Here is a 20,783-nt window from a genome sequence, read left to right as displayed (position 1 = left end):
TCACATGTTGTTTATCAATTTTAATGATGCTGTTGGGTGTGCATGACTTGTTATCTGGTCCAAATATTTCCATATCCAATTGTTTGCCCTTTTTTATGCATATACATTAAAACCTCGATGTAACATACTTCGGATACAACGGACAAAACGTCTGGTCAATTCTAAAAATAGTTGAAAACATCCTGTAAATATTTTACACATGTTTTAAATCCAAGTGTCACCGCTTGTAACCAATGTTCTGCGCATGATAATCACGTCATACCTCTCGCACTCAAATTCGAGTCATAATGCCGTCCTGCTGTAGAATGAACTTAGCACTGACATTTGCAACGCTGATTATTAATTCACACAGCTACATAGCAGTTTAATTTGTTTACTCAAAGTGAATGGATGCATTTATTACTCCGTTCAATAAGTTTTCAATTGTTAGAAACAGATTAAGGTGACCCTGGGTATCGCATCGAGACTGAAAGTGAAATGGCAGATGAAGTTATGATCTTGGAAAATGAGGATGGAAGTGAAGTTACTGAGGAAGAAGAAACAACATGCCCAATAACAAAGATATCAGACGATATCATAACATTTTCTTAATTTGAGAGTTGATTTAAAAAAAAACAGCCAACAAAACTTCATTATTTTTTCAAATTACCGAAAGTAAGAGTGTCAACATCGAACATTAACGTAACTCCACAACGGGTGTGTCCGGATATAATATCATCCAAAGACGAATAAGAAGATAAAAACATAACCAAACAACCTAGAAGCAATTTCGCATGAAAAAAAAAATCAGCATTTCCCACTCTTCATCCTCATCCACTCTGTGGCACCCGCATTAGTCTGTTATATCGAGTTTCATTATTACCATTTCCATCACAGTGTCTTTCAAAATAAAATACAAGGCATAATGTAGTTGCCTAGGTAATCAACATTTATGTTACCATGTTAAAATGGTCTAATCTATCCATTCTATTTCTGATTAAATCTCACAAAATTGTCAATTTCATATAAAAATAAGTTTTGTTCTTTCTCTACAAGCATGATCTTTTTTATTTCTAACAAATAAATCACTCCACAGAATAAAAAAATATGAGGTCATACGAGTCATTAGTGAGTCATCACCTGTCAGGCTGCGGTGGCACCTCAAATGAGTTCACACTGCCCATAAATTGTTTATTTTTATCACCTACCTACATACTTAACTTGACCATTAATGTCAAGTCATCTGTTAATGGGTATATATAGTCAGACAGCTTAGCATCGAAAGCACCAAATTTTTACCACATCTTCCTTAGGGTCATAGCTTTCAATTTTTGATAGAAACCACCTACTCAGGCGGCCATCTTGAAATGTACCTATATTACCAATATCCCGGCTTCTAAAACACTTGGGATCACAATCTTTTTATGTAAATATACATTTTTGGGGTCAGGAAATACAAATAAACAACTTTGAAATGCGTCGCATGATTTATTTATTCACAATGCAATGGATTTTGGCAGTGCTCGAAATGGAAAATTTCACGAACCGGAGCGTTAAATAATATTTCGAAAATATTAACACATTTATCTAATTAATACGTATATACATATATCTTATAAAATAAGTGTGTTAGATTTTTTTGTTATATGGCCTATCTAGCACAAATAAATAATGATAATTAATTTTTCGTTTTTATTTTTTAATTTTTATTTTGGAGTTTTCATATACCGGAACAGCGCTCCGGTCCATTTCGAGCCCTGGATTTTGGTTGATTGTATGAATATGTAAAAAGGGTGTACCTATTTTCGGTTGTAATATATGATTTCATTAAGATTTTGAAGAGGAAGCATGAACTCTTCTCATATTTACTTTCCTAACCAACTTATGTGAAAGCTATTTTCAAACTAACGCTGAAGAAACCTTCTTTACCTCGTCGCATCACTTAATTTGTATTGCATCACCCGTGTACTGCCGCAGTGAGAGAAAGTGTTGATGTGAATCACCACACTTTAAACTAAGTCGCAATTTCCCCTTTACGTAGTGTAGTTGGACTCTTTGCATAGTAGTTGAGGATGAGTGCCCAAAAAAAGTTCAAAACTCATAATTTTCACAACAAATAGGAAAGTGTGCATTTTGTTGTCATAGTGAAAGACACGTGTGTTTTTAATTTATGAAGTTCAGTGTCCTCACCCAAGTATAATACGCAGTGGCGCATTTAGTAACGTAGAGGCCCGACGTGCGACTGATTTTAAGGATACAATAAAAAATGAACAATCTAATTTTAATTTTGCAAATAAATTCATGCATTCAAACAATTTTTTTTTTGTATAAATTATACAAACATGGTTTAATTGAAACAGTCTCCTTTCTGACAAATCATAATACATAAGTACATACTTACAGCAGAATACCAACCAATTTAGTATTTGGAAAATAGTTTTCATGAATTTATATTTACAATCGAACAGAACAGAGGTATGTACTTATGTGAATTACAATAATGAAGATATATTTAAACAAAACTTTCTATATGTGTCGCTGAGTTTCAAAACCCGCTATAACACTTTTTCATTATGTTGAGAAAATCAATATAAACTTTTTGAATTAAAAAGGTTTTTGAATGTTTCAGTAGTGTTATAGCGGGTATTGATAGACGCATTGATTTTGTTTCATAAATGACAGTTAATCGTAGCGGATTTTGAAATAGGCAATAAAATTTTCATGTAGAGATTTTAATAACGAATCCATCGATATATATATCTTAATTATTTCAAAAAAATGTTATAGTGGGTTTTGAAACTCAGCGACACATATATCAATTCATTTAATAGGAGTGGCAGGTTTTAACTCAGAGGAGGCCCGCTTTTAAATTTTCTCACAAATCGGTTGCGTCATGTTGCATTAGGGAAACGCCCCTCTAACTGTCAGTTTTGGTACTGAGTAATAGATCAAAGCTTACTTGAAGTTTGACTGCCTGGCTTGGTTACATCTAAATTGTACGTAAAACATTTCACCGTGGCATAGTTCGCCGTGAGCTTTCTTATCGGAAAAAGATGACCGTGTACTATACGGTTTCCAATTTTATTAGATTTAATAAGAATATTAATTCAATTTTCTTAGCTGGTTTGGCAAAATCCATGAATTCAAGAATGAAAACTTAACCTAACCTAATCTAACTTAACAAATAATCCAGTATATTGGCTATTTTAAAAATTTGTTTGCTGCTGGCTTCCTGTAAAGTGTAAACCGACGAGAACCGTGTTTTATTTACACATGAATTTTATGTCGTACTATACGACCTGAAGAGGTTGGACGGTCTTTAATATAAGGCCATATATTTCCGATACAACATTTCACGGTGAAGTGTGATACGGCGAACTGCATATGTACAAGTTCCCGGACACGGCCTGGCTTAGGATATTGACGCTTTGATAATGTAAGAATGCGATAACACCTGATAAAGATTTCTTCCTGATTAATGACGGGCAAAACATTGAGTGTTAACAGCGTTAAATACCTGGGGGTGCACAGAGAGAGTTCGCTAATCAAATAGGAACGGCCGAATGTTTGGGACTCATGACTACTCGATTAAAACCAGATGTCACTTGTTAAATGCTTGTGAACCAGACTCAGTCATGTGCTACGGGTACCAAAATAGGGTCAACGTTGCGAAAGGTTGCTAAATACCATCCACAGAGTGTATACGGTTATGGAATGCTAGTATGAACTACGAAGATACAAGAAGACACGGCAGGGATACCAACTAGGCTGATATGGCTGTGTATTGGATATCGTCACTGTACAGGCCAAGTAGCGTAACCCTCAAATATCAAATTATTCAGAAAGTGAAAAAAACTGTGGGCATTGGATTTACTTATTATTTTATATAATATTTATTTATTATTTTATTACAAATTGAGTGGCTTATTCTGTACGTACTCTGTGGCTTACGTTCAGAGGGGGTTCAGCATTTGGCTGGAATATTTTTTGTCAAGTTGCAAATGGCTAAAAAAATAGTTTTGAATTATTTTGATATGAAATATTTTGTTGGGATTTATGATACTTGGCCAGTTCGTGTACTGTACGACAAGATTATTTAGGCGACAACAGGAAGTCGCTCTTGTCGCGCATAGAATATTTCTCAGTGTTGTCATTTTTTGAGAAAACAAATCCCGCGAAATTAGGTTTTTAATTTATATCAATCAGTAAGTTCTCAGTAAGTACTTAATTTAGGAGTCCAATTATTGTTCGGTAAGTATCAATAGAAAAATTATTTTAAATAATTTCACCTCTTAATTATTACTATTATATTAGGATAATTAATACAGCGTAATTATTGAATTTGGAAGGAAATATATCATTGAACCCACATTAACTGATAATATTGCTGCAGGTATTTATTAATTAAATAATTAGGAGAACACAAATTATGACTAAATAAGTAGAAGTGAAAGATATAACATATTCAATATTATTTTGATGACCCAATCACATTTTTTTATAATTTACAAATGATGTCTTTTATATCGTATTTTTAGTAAAATTGTTGTCGAAACACATACCTACTGTGAAAATAATTTTCTATAAACTAAATTATATCCACCTAACATTATAAATTTTAAAACAATATGTACCTACTTATCGGTTTAAAAATACAAGGACAATTAATTAACTAACCGTAAATACAAATAAGATTAAAATAATTGATAACGTCATAAGGTCATCAACACAACTTTTAAAAGTACCCAATCATCAAGTAAACCAATCATCATGTGTGGTATTCTACACCAGACATATTGGTTTCATCATCACTCGATACTAATTCACTTTCACTACTGCTGTCAAAATCGACACTAAAAACTAAACTTTGGTCACTCATAGTCTCACAACATCTATCTTTTACCATATAATCCTCTTCCAAATGTATTGTGTGTTCACATTGTTTTTTTCCAATCGTCCGGTGTTATCGTTCCAAAAGCATCTTCTGTTAGCCTCTGCGTGTCAGCTGTTCGGCAATCAACATTATTACTTGCAATTCTTCTTTTCACAAGTGACCAGATAAATTCTATTGGGTTAAGATCACAGGGGTATGGTGGTAGACGAACTACTGTTGAGCCTATTTCTTTAATCAGCTCGTCGAATAAATACTTTGGTGGTGGTTTATTTCTATCAATTATTTCTTTTAATTTAGTTTTAACCATATTTTCTTCGAATATAATATTATTGTCTTTCAGCCATTCTTGCATAACGCTTTTTTTATTGGCCATAGTTGGCGGTTTATTTATTTTAATGCTATGGTAAGGGGCAATATCCATAACTATTATAGAATTTGTGCGAATGTTCTCCACGCAACTATGCCGTGTCTCTCCTCTCTATGATAACATTTCTTTTAGAAAGGCTTTTTTTTTTTTAAATTTAAACTATAGCTTATGTAACCGTCGCCGTTAAAATTCTTTGCTTCCTTGAAAATCCATGCACTCTCCTAAGGAAACCAGTAAGTTTTGCAGCGTCGGAACTTGTTTGTGGACAGTATAAAACTCCTACACTTTTTGACGTATAGTACATAAGTCCATACTGTCCAATGCAATCTTATTTTTTCCAGGCGTTACGATTTTTGAAGAGGAGGCACTCGCTGCAGTCATTTCTTTCATGATTCTAGAAACTGTCCTTGGGATATTCTTGTAAATTAATGATACACTACGTATAAGTATCTTGATAATTTTAAGCATTTTTGTAAATTTTACATCTCCGTAATAATTGATTTAATAAACAATAATGTTTATTCTTGAAAATATTCTTCTTGCCAATTTACTATTACACTGCCAGTGTACTTAAATGATCATTTATACTGAATTATTATAAGTCAAAAATATTAATAAAATAGATTACAATACACACAACTATATAATATACAAACATAATTCCCAGTTTTTGGGGAAATATTTCTAGTATTACAACACTGAATTTTGACATATCTGACAATGACAGCAACCCGTGATATGGTATTGTATAGGCTGGCCTTTTAAATGCGACTCTTTTTCTTCTTCACAATAAATCAAAAGTTTACTAATAATAATTCGAACATGACTTCGTATTGTTTTAGACATCTTTTGAATATAAAAAGCTTCAAATTACGTAAATTGATAGATGCGTCCAATACGACTGTCAAAAATGTAATGAATAATTTGAGGGCGTTCCTTTTTTGAAACCGGAAGTTCGATTAGCTGATTGTAGTTCACAGTTTTGCCACGTAGCCAAGATGAAGTTGCCGGACAATAAGAGTATGCAATAAGTACATTACCATCAAAATGTCACTGGTGAAAAGTGAGAGTTATGGCAATTGGCCTGTACAGTGAGGATATGTTAAAATTATTATTAATATGTGTATAATATGTTACTATACTCACTTATAAATGAAGATAATAATATGTAAAGTTTGGTATGAATAATCATTAATGTACGGTAAAACCTCGTTAGTAAGAACACTGATAATTTAAAATTTGCCGTAATTCGATATTTTCACAAAAAAAAGTCCCTTGAACATTATTTTCATATAAAACCATACCTTTAATTCAAATTTCATAATTCAAAATGATTTCAGAGTCCTGACATAAAAATATTCAATAAATCGTAATAAAGTACACTATTTCATGAATGAGCCAGTCATTGAAAAAAAATTTAAAACACCAAAAATGACTTATTTTATGAAGGTAATAAAAATAATCCTGACATTTTATCACTCATTGACACACACAGTGGTATGTCATCAGAGGCGCAACTGCACTCGACTCGAAAAATTAATGAAAATCAAAAAAAAAAAAAAATTTTCCCCCATACATTTCGTAATTCGAATTTTTTTTTCGATTTTCGGTCCCATGGAATTCGTATTAACGAGGTTTTACTGTAACCCACAAAACCCATCTTACTAATTTTTACCAAAAATGTTACACCTGTATAGTCTTAATTTGAATACACTTGTACGTATGTGTGAATATTTAGTTTTTTTTTCTCATTCTAGATTGGGAATGTTAACAGCTTTGGAAAAATTACCTATACCCAATAAGACAATGCTGCACGAGTGTAAGCTCATTACATACATTGAAAAATGGCTCTCCCAATCAAAAGATATTCTCCCGAAAGAGGAATCGAGTGACAACAGTCGGTGCGTCACGCCTTTGATTGATGAGACGTCCGGCGACGTCGGCAGAACAGACGACAACACTAATGATCTGTTGTCGCTGCACGAATTAGGTAAACGTCATGACAGCAAGAAGAACCATGTTAATGCCCGGAACGATGCTAAGAGAGACAAAATAAAAAAATTGTCGAAGCAACTTCTTGATAGATGGACAAAACTGAAGGTAAGTACTGCTGATAAACTATAAAATTGCTCTGTAAAATAAAATTATTGTTTATCTGAATTGCCGAAAATTTTATTTCATTTTACAAAAAAATTTTATGCATTGAACCTCTTGACAAAGAAATTTACTTGTAAATTCACGCTATCTTCATTTTATTTTATACGGAGATATGTAATTTGGAAAAGTCTTATATACTTATTAGGGCCAAAGCCCACTTTAAATGTACCATCCATGTTACGCGCTGTTTCTAGCTTTTGACCCTTTGTCCGAGGGGGATTCGAGTACATGTCTTTTGCTTACAGGGCGAGAACTCTACATTATTGAGGTAGCTACCCAAGCATCTACCAACCTTGCAGATATTTACAATAATTTACCATTTTTGTAATTTTTATGTGTACATGAATAATCAATGAATTAATTTTTTTAAAGTTTGACAAGTCAAAAACACATGAAATTTTGTCTTACAGGAAGTCTTCAAAATCCCCAAAAAGGAACGAATACAGTTGATGAAAGAACACGAGAGGCAGGCCAATGAACCGCACTTTAGGAAAGACAGGGACAGGGATAGGGACAGAGATAGAGACAGGGATAGAGACAGGGACAGGGACAGGGATAGGGATCGAGAACGAGATCGAGATAGAGACCGCGACAGAGGTGATAGGGACAGAGATAGAGACAGGGATAGAGACAGAGATAGGGACAGGTGGGAAGAGCGCTACAGCCGGAACGACAGAGACAAAAAGAGACACCGACCACCTAGTCCAGAAACACCCAGAAGAGGCCAAGTTAGGTATGTTACTTTTTTTATTTCATTGCAACTGTTTACTATTGTCTCTTCATATTTCGGAACTGGTATGTTATTCACAGATGCGTATCTGCTCCACACTTGAACACATCGTTAAAGTGATTATTTATGAGATAATGAGGTTCCTATTTTATTTTGTGAGATGTGATATGACAGGATGTCCATTGACGTCCTGTACTGTGGAACGGAATACGACGCATCATTTTTGGATTAAAACAATATGCTCCCTGCTATTTGTATCACGGTGCGAACATATTTCCATTAGATAGTGTCGTATGTTAAGACTTAGCTCATTTCCATATATCTAAATCGACAATTTAAAAAAAATTTATATCAATACCTGTCATATCTTATCTAATTTTTTTGGTAATTTTAATGGTTGTACCTAACTTGCACCCCTTCAAAAATAGTGAATAATATTTTTCTTGGTATTTAAAAATGATTCATTTGAGAAATAGACCTCATTTACAAAATATTAAAAGCAGTACTTGGTTACATATGCACCTCTTAATCCTCGGCTACTCGGTTGTTTGTTTTGGAATATTATGATCAAACGTTACATCAAATATAATGCCACTACCTGTGTTCAGATTGGACGATCGCGTGCTATCGGCGATTCCTCCCATATCAAAGGAGGAACGGCGGAGAGAGTTTGCGGCACGGGTGGAGTTGGAAGAGAAGCTGCGAAGGGCGCCTCCCTTGCCCAGTACCCCCACCCCCTTGCCGCCTTCAACCCCCGTGGCCCGCCCTTCTACACCTGTCACCTTACCGGTCACCATGCCGGCTGCCGCGCCCCACTGGATGCCGCCTGACTACATGCAGGTTTGGACTCATTTTTATTCCTATTTTCTTCTTTTATGCTATTACAATGTTAACATTTTATTGTTTTGGCAAAAATTGACAGTGTGAGTGGTAAATTAATCTATTCCACATTTGTAAAATTCATGGATACATGCTTTTATATATTATACACAGTGGCGAGGGGTGGACTGGCGGAGTTAGGCTGTTAAGATTCAACATAAATAATGCACACTAAACTTTGTCAGTCATACTTATTTGTTTTTGTTGAATTAAGAGCATACATAAGTGAAACGGCAAATAATTTTCAACAATAGGTGGGACGAAATTTCGCACTCGTCGCCAATTGGAGAGCAGCAGTCGAGATGTGAGCACGTCAATTTGTTTTGTGATGGCGTCGGAGGAATATATTCTTATATCGTGTAAAGATGACTAAAAAACGTTACGCATATACTCGAAAAAGAAAACATGTCAATGAATATATTATTATTACTAATATAACATTAAATGGACGCATGTTGAATTTTTATGACAAATTATATTTCGTTCAGCACACGTCATTTGCACAATCCGCGTGTCGCATAGTCACAATCTTTTTAGACCATGCCTCAGCTGAAGTATAGCCTTAAGAATACTCATTACAGATGGTGTTATTATTTTTTTTTAATTCATTAAGGTCTGCCTAAACCAAACCATAATCGATGAAAAATATTCCTCTATCTGTGAAATCGTCGCCGTAGATGTCAAGGGAGCCAAGCCAAAAATTTGTCAAAAATGAGTAAAGTTAACAAAAGCATTTTAAAATCATCAAAGATGCAGTGGTCAATGGATTTAAGCCACAAAACTCTTTTGACTACATTTTTGTACATTTCAATATTCAGTGGTCAAGAGATATAACACATAACTTCTAAGATACTATTTTTTTTAGTTATTTTTACAAAATAATAAAAAGATGACACCACAAAGTATATTCTATGTACATTCACCGTTATATCTTTAAAAACAAAAAAGTTCAATAAAAAAATGTCTCTTAGCATTATGATTTTGTGGACTGGCTCCTTTGACATCTACGGCGACGAAATATCTACTATGATTTGGATTAAGCAGGGTTTAATTGAATTTAAAAAATGAACCAATATTAAGTACACATTCTAGTCTTAGTTAAATGAAAACAAATACGTTTGACTGACAAAGTTTAATTTGCACTATTTATGTCAGATCTTAACAGCCCCTACCTCCATGCATTGCCGCTGATTATACATGAGTAGTACCTCTGTTAAATAGTCGCACAATTGAACTCAAGTGGAAGATGTTGAAATAATCTTGATTAAAATTGAAACAAAATATCCTGCTTATAAATGTATATAATTCTGTATTATACTTGTACTTGATATTAAAAATTAAATTTATTTAAACAAAAAAAAAACCGAAGTCTGCGAGCGAGCAAATCCAAAATAACACATACAGTAGAACCTCGTTAATAAGAACACGGATAAAAAAAGTCCCTTGAACATTATTTTCATATAAAGTCCTGGCATATAAAAATATTCAATAAATCGTAATAAAGTACACTATTTCATGAGCCAGTCATTGAAAATTGTGACAGACTTTTCGTAAAACATCATAAATTACTTATTTTAAAAAGGTAATAAAAATAATCCTGACATTTTATGAACCATTGCACACACAGAACCAGAAATTTGGTAGGCACATCTATGATCGTAAACGATATTGATGAAAATAAAAAAAAATTTTAAATTTTAATATTTTCCCCCCATACATTTCATAATTTGTAATTCGAATTTTTTTTTGATTTTCGGTTCCGTGGAATTTGTATTAACGAGGTTTTACTGTACTAACTATATTTACTTGAATTCTTTTTGTGTATGATTATATACTTTTGATATCTATTTATTTTTTACCTGCAACTGGCGCTTAAGGGGGGACATGCTCGTCGAAGGTCAAAATTGAGTTTTTATTGTATTTTCAAACCGTGATCCTGGACACTCCTTAAACGTTGTAGATAATCTATTTATATATTTTTGAAGCCTTATTATCCTTTATAGTTATATTAAACATTTGATGACTGCATAAAGTATTTTTGTTACATAAAATAGTATTCTTTTAAACCTCTCGCTCTAATGTTTTAGAATATAGTCATATTTCGGTACATAACTGTGCAGTGGTGTTAAGGTTTTTTACATTTATTAATTTTTAAACGCATTTATAAAACCATTAGTATAATTTATTACGAGATAATTTTTGTAAAATATTCACAATAAAAAATTATATTGATAATCTCTGTGATCCCAAATTTTACAAGAATTAGGTATTTTATTATTCAAAAAATCGGCAAGATTAACACATTTGAAGATGATTCTTAAGATACTTATTATAAGCTATGTCTTTGACCATTCAAGTGTGATAAACATCTTATGAATAATTGAACGGTCAAAGACATAGCTTATAATAAGTATCTTTAGAATCATCTTCAAATGTGTTAATCTTGCCGATTTTTTGAATAATAAAATGCCTAATTCTTGTCAAATTTGGGATCACAGAGATTATCAATATAATTTTTTATCGTGAATATTTTACAAAAATTATCTCGTAATAAATTATACTAATGATTTTATAAATGCGTTTAAAAATTAATAAATGTAAAAAATCTTAACACCACTGCAGTTATGTACCGAAATATGACTATATTCTAAAACATTAGAGCGAGAGGTTTAAAAGAATACTATTTTATGTAACAAAAATACTTTATGCAGTCATCAAATGTTTAAAATAACTATAAAGGATAATAAGGCTTCAAAATTAAATAAATAGATTATCTACAACGTTTAAGAAGTGTCCAGGATCATGGTTTGAAAATACAATAAAAACTCAATTTTGACCTACGACGAGCACGTGGGCCGTTAATTCTGCCACTATTTAGTGGTGTTACTCTCACTAAATGGCTGATTTTGGTTGTCTAAGGTTAAACAGCAGTTAAGGCTACTTATATATAACGAGGCTTCATGCCCAAGATCAGTTTACCACCAAGACAATGAAATTTATTTTGTTTGATACATTATGGAATTGTCTATTACACATTTTCCTATCTGTATTTTTCAATATACAGTCGAACTTGGTTATTACAATCACGGAAATAGCGAGATCTCGGATGTAATGAGGAAATATTCGTTGACATTTTAGTTTAAGATTTTCTCCGTACATTTATTCACTTTTACGAGCAACTTCTCGGGTATACCGAGCAAAACTGTTAATGTGTCGATCGTTTAAAAACAACATTTTCGACCCTAAGCAATAAAATCTGACCGGACAGTTAACTAGACCGATGCCGCCGGGATCAGATTACGTTTATGACACTAGTTAAGTGTCTAAGTACCTAATTGGTGTTTTCACAGACAACATTGAAAAAGTATCCACGCATACGGTTGAAATTGCATGTAAAAAATCCAAGCTTTGTGAAGTCAGTAGGTATCTACCAGTGCCGGCGGTTCAGCACTTCATTTCAATAAACAATTTCTTTTGTAGTTTATGAATGCCATGCTTGTTTTGGGGATTTTTTTGATGGTTTTCAGATTTTTTATGTTCTATGGTTTAATAGAACATGGTGCGAAAAATGTTATATAAAGATATAACGAGTAATGCTTATAAAGAGCAAATTCAGTTGGTCCCATCTTCCTCGTGATAACCAAGTTCAACTGTAGTCTAGTAAATATTTTTATTTTTGAGAAAAAAACCTTTACTCACAGTCTATATAAGTCCGTAACTGCAAAATGGTACTTTTCACTAGTACAATTTTAATAAATTTTAATGACCCCACAATGTTCATTTTTAATGCTGAAATTGTAATTTTTTTAGTTGATTGATATACATACCTATTATATTGATTGAATTTTTGTTTTTTTTTCGATTATCATTCTTGTATTATCTTTAAAAATATTTAATAAAAGGCAATCGAGACAAACTACCTAAAAATGCAGTTACAGCCTTTTACATAGGAGGACATAAGTCGAGGATCTCGGGTTCGAATCCCAGTTCTGGCGATGTTGCCAAACTTTTTCGTGAGGCGGGCAAGATCTGCACCGGATTGTAGAGCCAATTGAAAAAAAAATATTTTTCTTTATGAAATGTATGACATATTTGTTATACGAAGTTATAAAGTCATATGTGTTAATGAAATGCAGCCTTATTCAATATTTAAATGATAACTACTTAAATTAGATAAATTTATATGGAATGTGGACATCTATCCATATTTGAATTGAAAGTTGAACTCATGTTGACTATATAAACCCAGTATAGTGGCGAAATACTGTGACGTATAGATGACATAGATGGGTGTATATGGTTTTTGCATTTCCTGAACATTGTATTAGTCGGCACGTGCAGTGTTTTTGTTGTCGTCCTCTAATTACCATCTTTTTTCGTAAGCGCAAAAATATTTACCACACCTAACTCTCTCTTAATGGATGCTTGTTGTATGGAATTTAGCTATAGCAAAATTGAAAAATTTCATTATATTAAATAAAAATAATTTATGATTTTTTTTTATATGAAAGTTAGACAGTTATATTAAATAATGGCAAATGAAACATTCATTTCAATTAAAACATCCCTAAAATGAGAGTTGATGTTGGCTCACCTAAATAAGTTTCATTTCTTAACTAGGCAACTAATGATCATTCAAAATGGCAAAAAACTCAGTTATGTAACTAGTTTTTGCCGTGAGGTCTTCATTTAATATGACTTCAACATTTTTTTTATTGATTTTGAAAGTACTTCTTGAGTTATACTTGGTTTTCTATTTTTCCTCTCATCTAATTATCCAAAATGCTTTATTTGCTAAAAAAAAATATTGAATTCTGATAACTCAAAAGGTTTTCTTTAGTTAAATTTAATATATAAAAGACATTCCAATTCATCTATCTACATGTTACGCAATTACAATAATCAACCTGATTTACATGCAATGCCAATGTTTAAAAGTGCCATCCTGAGTATTGATGTCTTTTGACTTATCAATAAATTAACACCATGTGTGGATGTATACATAATTGTCATTTGTATCCGTAATGCATTCCAATATTATTCAGGTTGCGCAATATAATGAAACATTTTGTAGAAATTGAGTCACCTATGGGGTTAAATTATTTAGAATTTAATTTTTAAGTTACAACTCTTATTGGAAGATGTCTATGAAAAGTTTGTTGATGAAATCAATGAAATTATTATTTTCCTGACCAGTAAAGCTGCAAATTGTCACAACATTTTGGCTCAATAACCCTGATATGGTAAAATTTCTGATGTATGTTTTAAAATTGCAGTTTATCTAATGTATCATGAATTATTTGTGTGTGCGAAAGGAAAGGGGAGATCAATCTAAAATCACTACTTTACAGGGGAGCCAAAAAAAGGATCAGTTTTTGCCAACTTTGAATGGAACTGTTTCTGTGTGAAATTTACTAATCTAGTGGTCTCAATTCGACTCACTCCTTTTCTCCTTTATGCATATATGTAACTTTACAAAACAAATTACATAACTTTTGAAACAAGTTAGAATGAGGACACAATTCTAACTTGTTTCAAAAGTTTATTTGTTTTGTAAAGTTACATATTTTTTTGCTTACATTGAAGTGTCATCGATTTTTTTCTGATGAAATGTTGGCACAATAAAAGTTCCTTCGCCCTTCGCCTATGTGGTGGTTGATCAATAGTGTGTCAGTGATATGATGCCTCGTCAGAAAAATTAGATGACTAACTTCAACACTGTTTTGATGAAGGGACTGTGACCCTATTCTATCAGTCATGTTAACAGTGGGGGGCCATTGGGAAGTAGCCAGCCAGAGCCATTTTTTTCCAATTGTTATGATGCTATTGGTGTCTACAATATCTAAAATAATGTGATGCAATGCATTCTGTTTTTAAGCTTTTATGAAGGCCTGCTTTTATGTCTTAAATTTAAGTTACGTGTGTACAGTAAGTCGTTCACATATCAACGTATTTTAGATTTTATTGAAATATCTACAAACTATGTAGATTTTCTTTCAAAAATATTTACTAAATGAAATTATTGTTGTAGTAAGTTAATTGAGAAAGCTTCCATTTTATAATAGGATGTATGATGTTACATCATTTTCCCATAATTAATTTTTTTGGTCGATTAGAATAAACAGTTTGTGCAACTAAAATAGTGGAATTTAACATTTTTACCAATATTATACTATTGTTGAAGTCAAGATGTCAAAATCAGATTATTATATTTAGATGGAATAAGCAGTTTCACGGGAAATAATAATCTGTTTGACATGTTAGTTTTAGTTTAGTTATATGCTTGTAAAAGGCATAATAAATAATACAAACAGTAGCAAAGAAAATCGATGCAAGGGATTTTATATGCTGTGACGATATCTGTAAAAGAATTTAGCAATTGCTTTTTTGCATAATGTTGGGTTGTATTCATGTCTAAATGCTCTCAAAAGATTGATTGTTAATCCAACTGTTAAGTGAAGTAGATAAATACGTTTCCGGTCACCAGGTTTGCAAGTGAAATAAAATCCGATTTTCCCATAATGTTCACAGATAACAACGCGGAACGAATACTTTTTAATGGCAACACGCAACAAAACCGTGCAATACAGGGGTGTCCTCGTTGCAAAATCATTCACAACAGGTAATCCATTTCAAACAAGCGAGCTTTGAACCTTTATTTGTCCCCCGCCGTGGAGCTTCCTAACTTGCCTGATGTGTTTGTCTCAAAATAAACCTAAGTCCGTCTTGGAACACAACCATATCACATGCAGTCCGCAAAAGCATAGGCGTGTTGTTGGTCCTGATTCGATTGCAGATTTTAAAAATTGCCTTCTTTGAATTGGGCGTATGATTCTATCTCACACGACAAATTAAAATTTACAATAGACAAATAAAATATCTGTTTTGTGAGATACCCAATTACACAAGCAATCTTTAAAATTAATTTTAATGAATAAAACCAACCGCATTTCTAAGTTCTTTGAAAAATAATGCAATGAGACTTAAGTTTTATAAGTTAAATTTATAGATTGGACGTTTTTGTTCAATAAAGTAAACCCAAACGACAATTAATGAACAATGCACAATTTTAGTCACGGAATATATTAATAAAATATTCTTTATTGTGGATGGAAACTTCGTAACATTGCTTGCAACCCTGTTTATTGGAAATATTTTTTTATAAATATCCCTTCAAACGGCATGATATGAATATAACCCAATGGTGTAGTTTCTGATTTAGATCAATAGTTGGTAGATTATAGTCGTGATTAATACAAAATGTATGTTAGTTAAACATTTTTCTACGACGAATAATTATTACATATCGTCATTGCTCCGCGCCCACTGTGTTTTTTTTGCATGCAAGATAGGCTGAAAATATCGTGAAATTTGATGACTGCTTCCTGGAACATATATTTGTTTTAAAAATTCTTGAATATATTCTGATATTTAATTCCATGCAGTCATTAAATTTTTTTGTGCAAACTTAAACTTTGTTCGCTATTAATCTAAACTCAAAATCCTATTAATCATATAATTAATATACAGTGTCATAGGAATCCTCTGCTTTTTCTATTTATGGAAATTTGTGTGCAAAACTGTGTGCATTGATTTACTTCAAAATACTTAAAAATAAATATTTTTGGATAAAAAGATGCCATAATCCGAAAACTGTCCTATTGACCGGATTTTATATCATTTTTTTTACAAATCGCCTTTTGAGGCATATTGGGAAACGGATCTTAAACTCAATTTCAGCCAAAATTATGATTTATTTATATTATTCTATCCTGGGCCGATCAGTTATAGCATTTGAAAATAAGAAAAATATGATGATCAATCGATGGTGGTCTTCAATCTTCTGTAAACGTCTTTTACAGAACATGCCGCAGCACCCTTACGTCCCGCTGATAATGAACGGTATGCCCCCCGCGGAGTACTACGGCATGGGGGGCATGCCACCCGAGTTCATGCAGATGGAGTACATGCAGCACCAGCAGAGCTCTTTCATGATGCCTTACCCTCAGCATATGTACCCCATGCCTGGCATGGAGCAGATCCCACCCCCCGCCTCCAATTACAACTATATGCCCCTCCCAAACACAATTTACAACGCCACTCCGCCTTTGCCCGCTGCTTCTCCTTTTACAACGATACCGTTGCCTCCCGGGACGCCGATCGGGCCTCAACCTATTCCCTCTCTGGCGAATCCTTCTGTGGTGAACAATCAACCGGTTCCTGTTGCAATGTTTCCGCAACCTATCCCTTCATTGGTGCCATCTTCGGCGGCTCCATATCAGTATCCGCCGGATGACGGTCCTCCGGGAGTGTATTACCAACCTGAAGTTGCTGATGATAGTTATCTTAGAATGGATGTGGATAAGGAGCGGGTGAATGCGCCTACCACACCTGTGGACGAGAGTCAGGTGAGGATTTTATTGGCAGATTTTGATATAATGTGTATGAGGTGTTTATTTCCAAAAAATGACTAGTCAAATTTTGATAATTTTATACAGAATGACAAAGGTAAAAAGTCTATGATAGAAGTAAATGATAAAATAAAAATATACTAAAACTGGAGCAAAATATAAGACTTTTCAAGATATTTAGAAGATGGAGGGTCATTATATGTTTTTTACTCATTCAAACACCTCAAGCTGGTCATTATTTTGGCAACTTTAAATAAAAATAGATTTTATAAATCAAATAATTCTTAACCCTTTCTAAGCGTTACGAATCCCGACTTAGTACAACAGTGCGCGTTGTGATTTCAAGCATCAATAAATCGTAATAAATGTCAGTCAAACATACACAAATAGAGTAGTAAAAAATCGGAGTCAAGTTCAAAAATGATTATGACAGAACCTAATATTTTATGTGACTCTAAAAATAAACATTCGTCGCCTAAATCTGATAAGAAATCACGAACAAGACTTCTTCATTGAAAAAATGCCAGCTTACTCGAGCGGCGCCATGACACTTACGAAATGGTGCTGGACTAATGCGTCGATGACAGATTAACAAGTGTAAGAACAGTTCAGTATTCTTATAGTCTACCGGCTACCATTTCGACAAATATGTCATACACATAATGAATAATAATATGGTTTATGACTTTTATGAGCATTTTTGTTGAGTGTGTTGAAAAAATATCAGTCATAAATAACTCATTTTTATAGCATCCAGGACATCTCAAACTGTGTAACTTTTGTTTGAACTCGCATACACATTGCAGCACTGCAGGCCGAGTATAAATAAATCATCCTTGAGAACTACTGGCTATTTGAGAGTGATGTACTTACCACCAGTGCCTGGTTTGTACCTACCATTGACCCCGAACTGAATGGAATCGAATGACACATAGTTTATATAACAAAATGGTTTATTTTTCGAATACCTATTACAATTCGTAAAATATTAAATTTCAAACACTTTTTGCACTTCTAAATGCTTTATAGTCACCACAATTTTATTTTCAAGTTCATTTGTTTTTTTTTATTATATTACTTCAATAACCTGGTACTAGAATAGGTAATCTAACCAGAAAATAGTATTTAAAAATGTTAATCAATGATAAACAAAGAGACATATTAAATCGCGGACTTCTAGGTATATTTAAATGACACCTGGTTCAAATTATTTTCCGAAACTATAAACTCGCGGATAATATACTGGCAGATAGGCGAATGAATGCAATCTCCAAAAGCATTCCTTTTGTAAAAATATTTTGTAAATTCACTTTGATCAATGTAACTTTCGAATATTCTATTTAACAGTTTACGCACCAAATAGTTTTTCAATCACTAAAAAACAATATAACTTATTATATCGCAAACTCGTATCGTTACAAACACGTCAGTCAAATGTCTTCGGCGCACATGCACTAAGAAGCGATAAGACACTATATACGCGGCAAATTTGAATTGGCCCGATGACTGATATATTTTTATTCAAGACACGCTCCCGAAAAATATTTATTTAAATTAGATAGAACAAAAGTTTAGGCTATCCATTGACAGATGTCAAGAGAAGGATGATTTTTGAATAAATTAAATCAATATTCGAATTATTCGCGCCTGGCGGAAAGCAGTACTAGGCAAACGAAAATCGAAATGACTTTAGTCAGCTGACGCGCGGATGACTCGCGCGTATAGGCTGACTAAAGTCAGTTGCCGCGTTAGAAAGGTTAAGAAATATTTCGGACTATATAACTAGCACCATAAAATGATAGCTATATATATTATTAAGTAATTTCCATTTTTTAAAAATTCAAAATATGGTTAAAATTGTTTGATTTTGACCATGTCCTGCACCCTGTAACAGCGACACCAAATTGGTGCGGATTGTCTCCAATGGGTTTAATTAATAATTTTTTGAATTGTCATGAATGGTAAAAATATGCAAACGCACAATATGAAAAAATTGTTATGTACATAATTTAGTGGTTATTTTGTCAGTGAATTAATTAACGCATTGCGAATCCAGTATACCTAGTAAGAGAGAATTAAATCTCTATTTTTTTAGTAATACAGTAATATAATAAACCTCGTTAATACGAATTCCATGGGACCGAAAATCGAAAAAAAATTCGAATTACGAAATATGAAATGTATGGGGGAAAAATATTAAAATTTTGAAAAAAAAAAATTTGATTTTCATTAATTTCATTTACGATCATAGATGTACCTATAAAATTTTCGATTCCGTGTGTGTCAATGGGTCATAAAATGTCAGGATTATTTATATATCCTTCTTAAAATAAGTAATTTATGATGTTCTAAGAAAAATTTGTCACAATTTTTAATGACATGGCATTTCAATGAAATAGTGTACTTTATTACGATTTATTGAATATTTTTGTATGCCAGGACTCTGAAATCATTTCGAATTCCGAAATTTGAATTAAAGGTATGGTTTTATATGAAAATAATGTTCAAGGGACTTTTTTTTTGCAAAAATTTCGAATTATCCGTGTTCTTATTAACGAGGTTTTACTGTATGGCAATAAAATTTTCAATATACATTTTCAAAATAGGTTCTTTGTTTATGTTTTAGATGTAAATATAATATTTAATAGATAATGCTAGTGTTATGTATTTGTATGTTGAATCAATACTCAATATAAGTTTCATTTGCCGGAAACAAGTAAACGACTTTCAAGACTATTTATTTAATTTCCGGTTTTAAAAAATGACAGATTGTTCAGCTCGCCAGGTGGTTGCAAACATCGCTAGTCTAATGCACAAATATTCTGTTGATTTTTTTTCACTATTCGTTAAACAGCCGATACACAACTCTTAACATATCTGCAAAATATTAACAGGTCTACTGTCACTCTGATAAGGATGGATGAAGAGTAATGGCGATTTTTTTTCATGCAAAATCGTTTCTAGGTTGTTTGGGGTTGTTTGGTTATGCTTTTAGTCAAATTTTATGATTTATAATACTAAATGTGTTAATGGAAAACGGGAAAATGAAAATAACACGTTTATAACTTTACTGATAAACATAAAATATGTACAACAAAAAATCCACGAGTTCGTATGACATTTTGTTGTCATCAATGTTCAAGCGCAGTGCCAACGAACAAACAAGTCACTGCGACCGTTGCCGACGGAATACTAACGTATAAAAGTTTTATACTAATATCACGCGTAAGTGCGAGATCGGCTCCCCGCGCAAGCCCCCCCCACTCCGCACAAACGTGTGATTGGCAGTGAATCTGTTGTACAATTGTAGGATCAATGAAACAATCACACGTTAGACATTTTGTATTACTTAAATATGTAATACAT

General features: G+C 32.8%; 1 protein-coding gene across 2 annotated transcripts in view; it reads left to right on the top strand.

Annotated features, from left to right (window-relative positions):
* Window positions 1-20,783, top strand: part of Set2 (SET domain containing 2) — a 39,452-nt gene that overhangs the window by 9,227 nt on the left and 9,442 nt on the right. Inside the window, exons 8-12 of one of the 2 annotated variants that reach the window (XR_015071663.1) lie at window positions 6,998-7,340; window positions 7,808-8,130; window positions 8,736-8,967; window positions 15,538-15,628; window positions 16,869-17,414. Coding sequence is in view for 1 of the 2 variants with exons in the window: in XM_085956134.1 (XP_085812260.1) it covers window positions 6,998-7,340; window positions 7,808-8,130; window positions 8,736-8,967; window positions 16,869-17,414 (1,444 nt within the window). In the remaining variant the exon portion in view is untranslated. The remainder of the gene's footprint in view (window positions 1-6,997; window positions 7,341-7,807; window positions 8,131-8,735; window positions 8,968-15,537; window positions 15,629-16,868; window positions 17,415-20,783) is intronic. The other variant, XM_085956134.1, reaches the window with a different exon arrangement.

Source organism: Rhyacophila brunnea, unplaced genomic scaffold (genome assembly GCF_057557595.1).
Source record: "Rhyacophila brunnea isolate RB1 unplaced genomic scaffold, BYU_Rbru_1.0 scaffold_5, whole genome shotgun sequence".
NCBI lineage: Eukaryota > Metazoa > Arthropoda > Insecta > Trichoptera > Rhyacophilidae > Rhyacophila > Rhyacophila brunnea.
The sequence above is the reverse complement of the archived record's forward strand: the minus strand, read 5'-3'. Positions and strand labels throughout refer to the sequence as shown.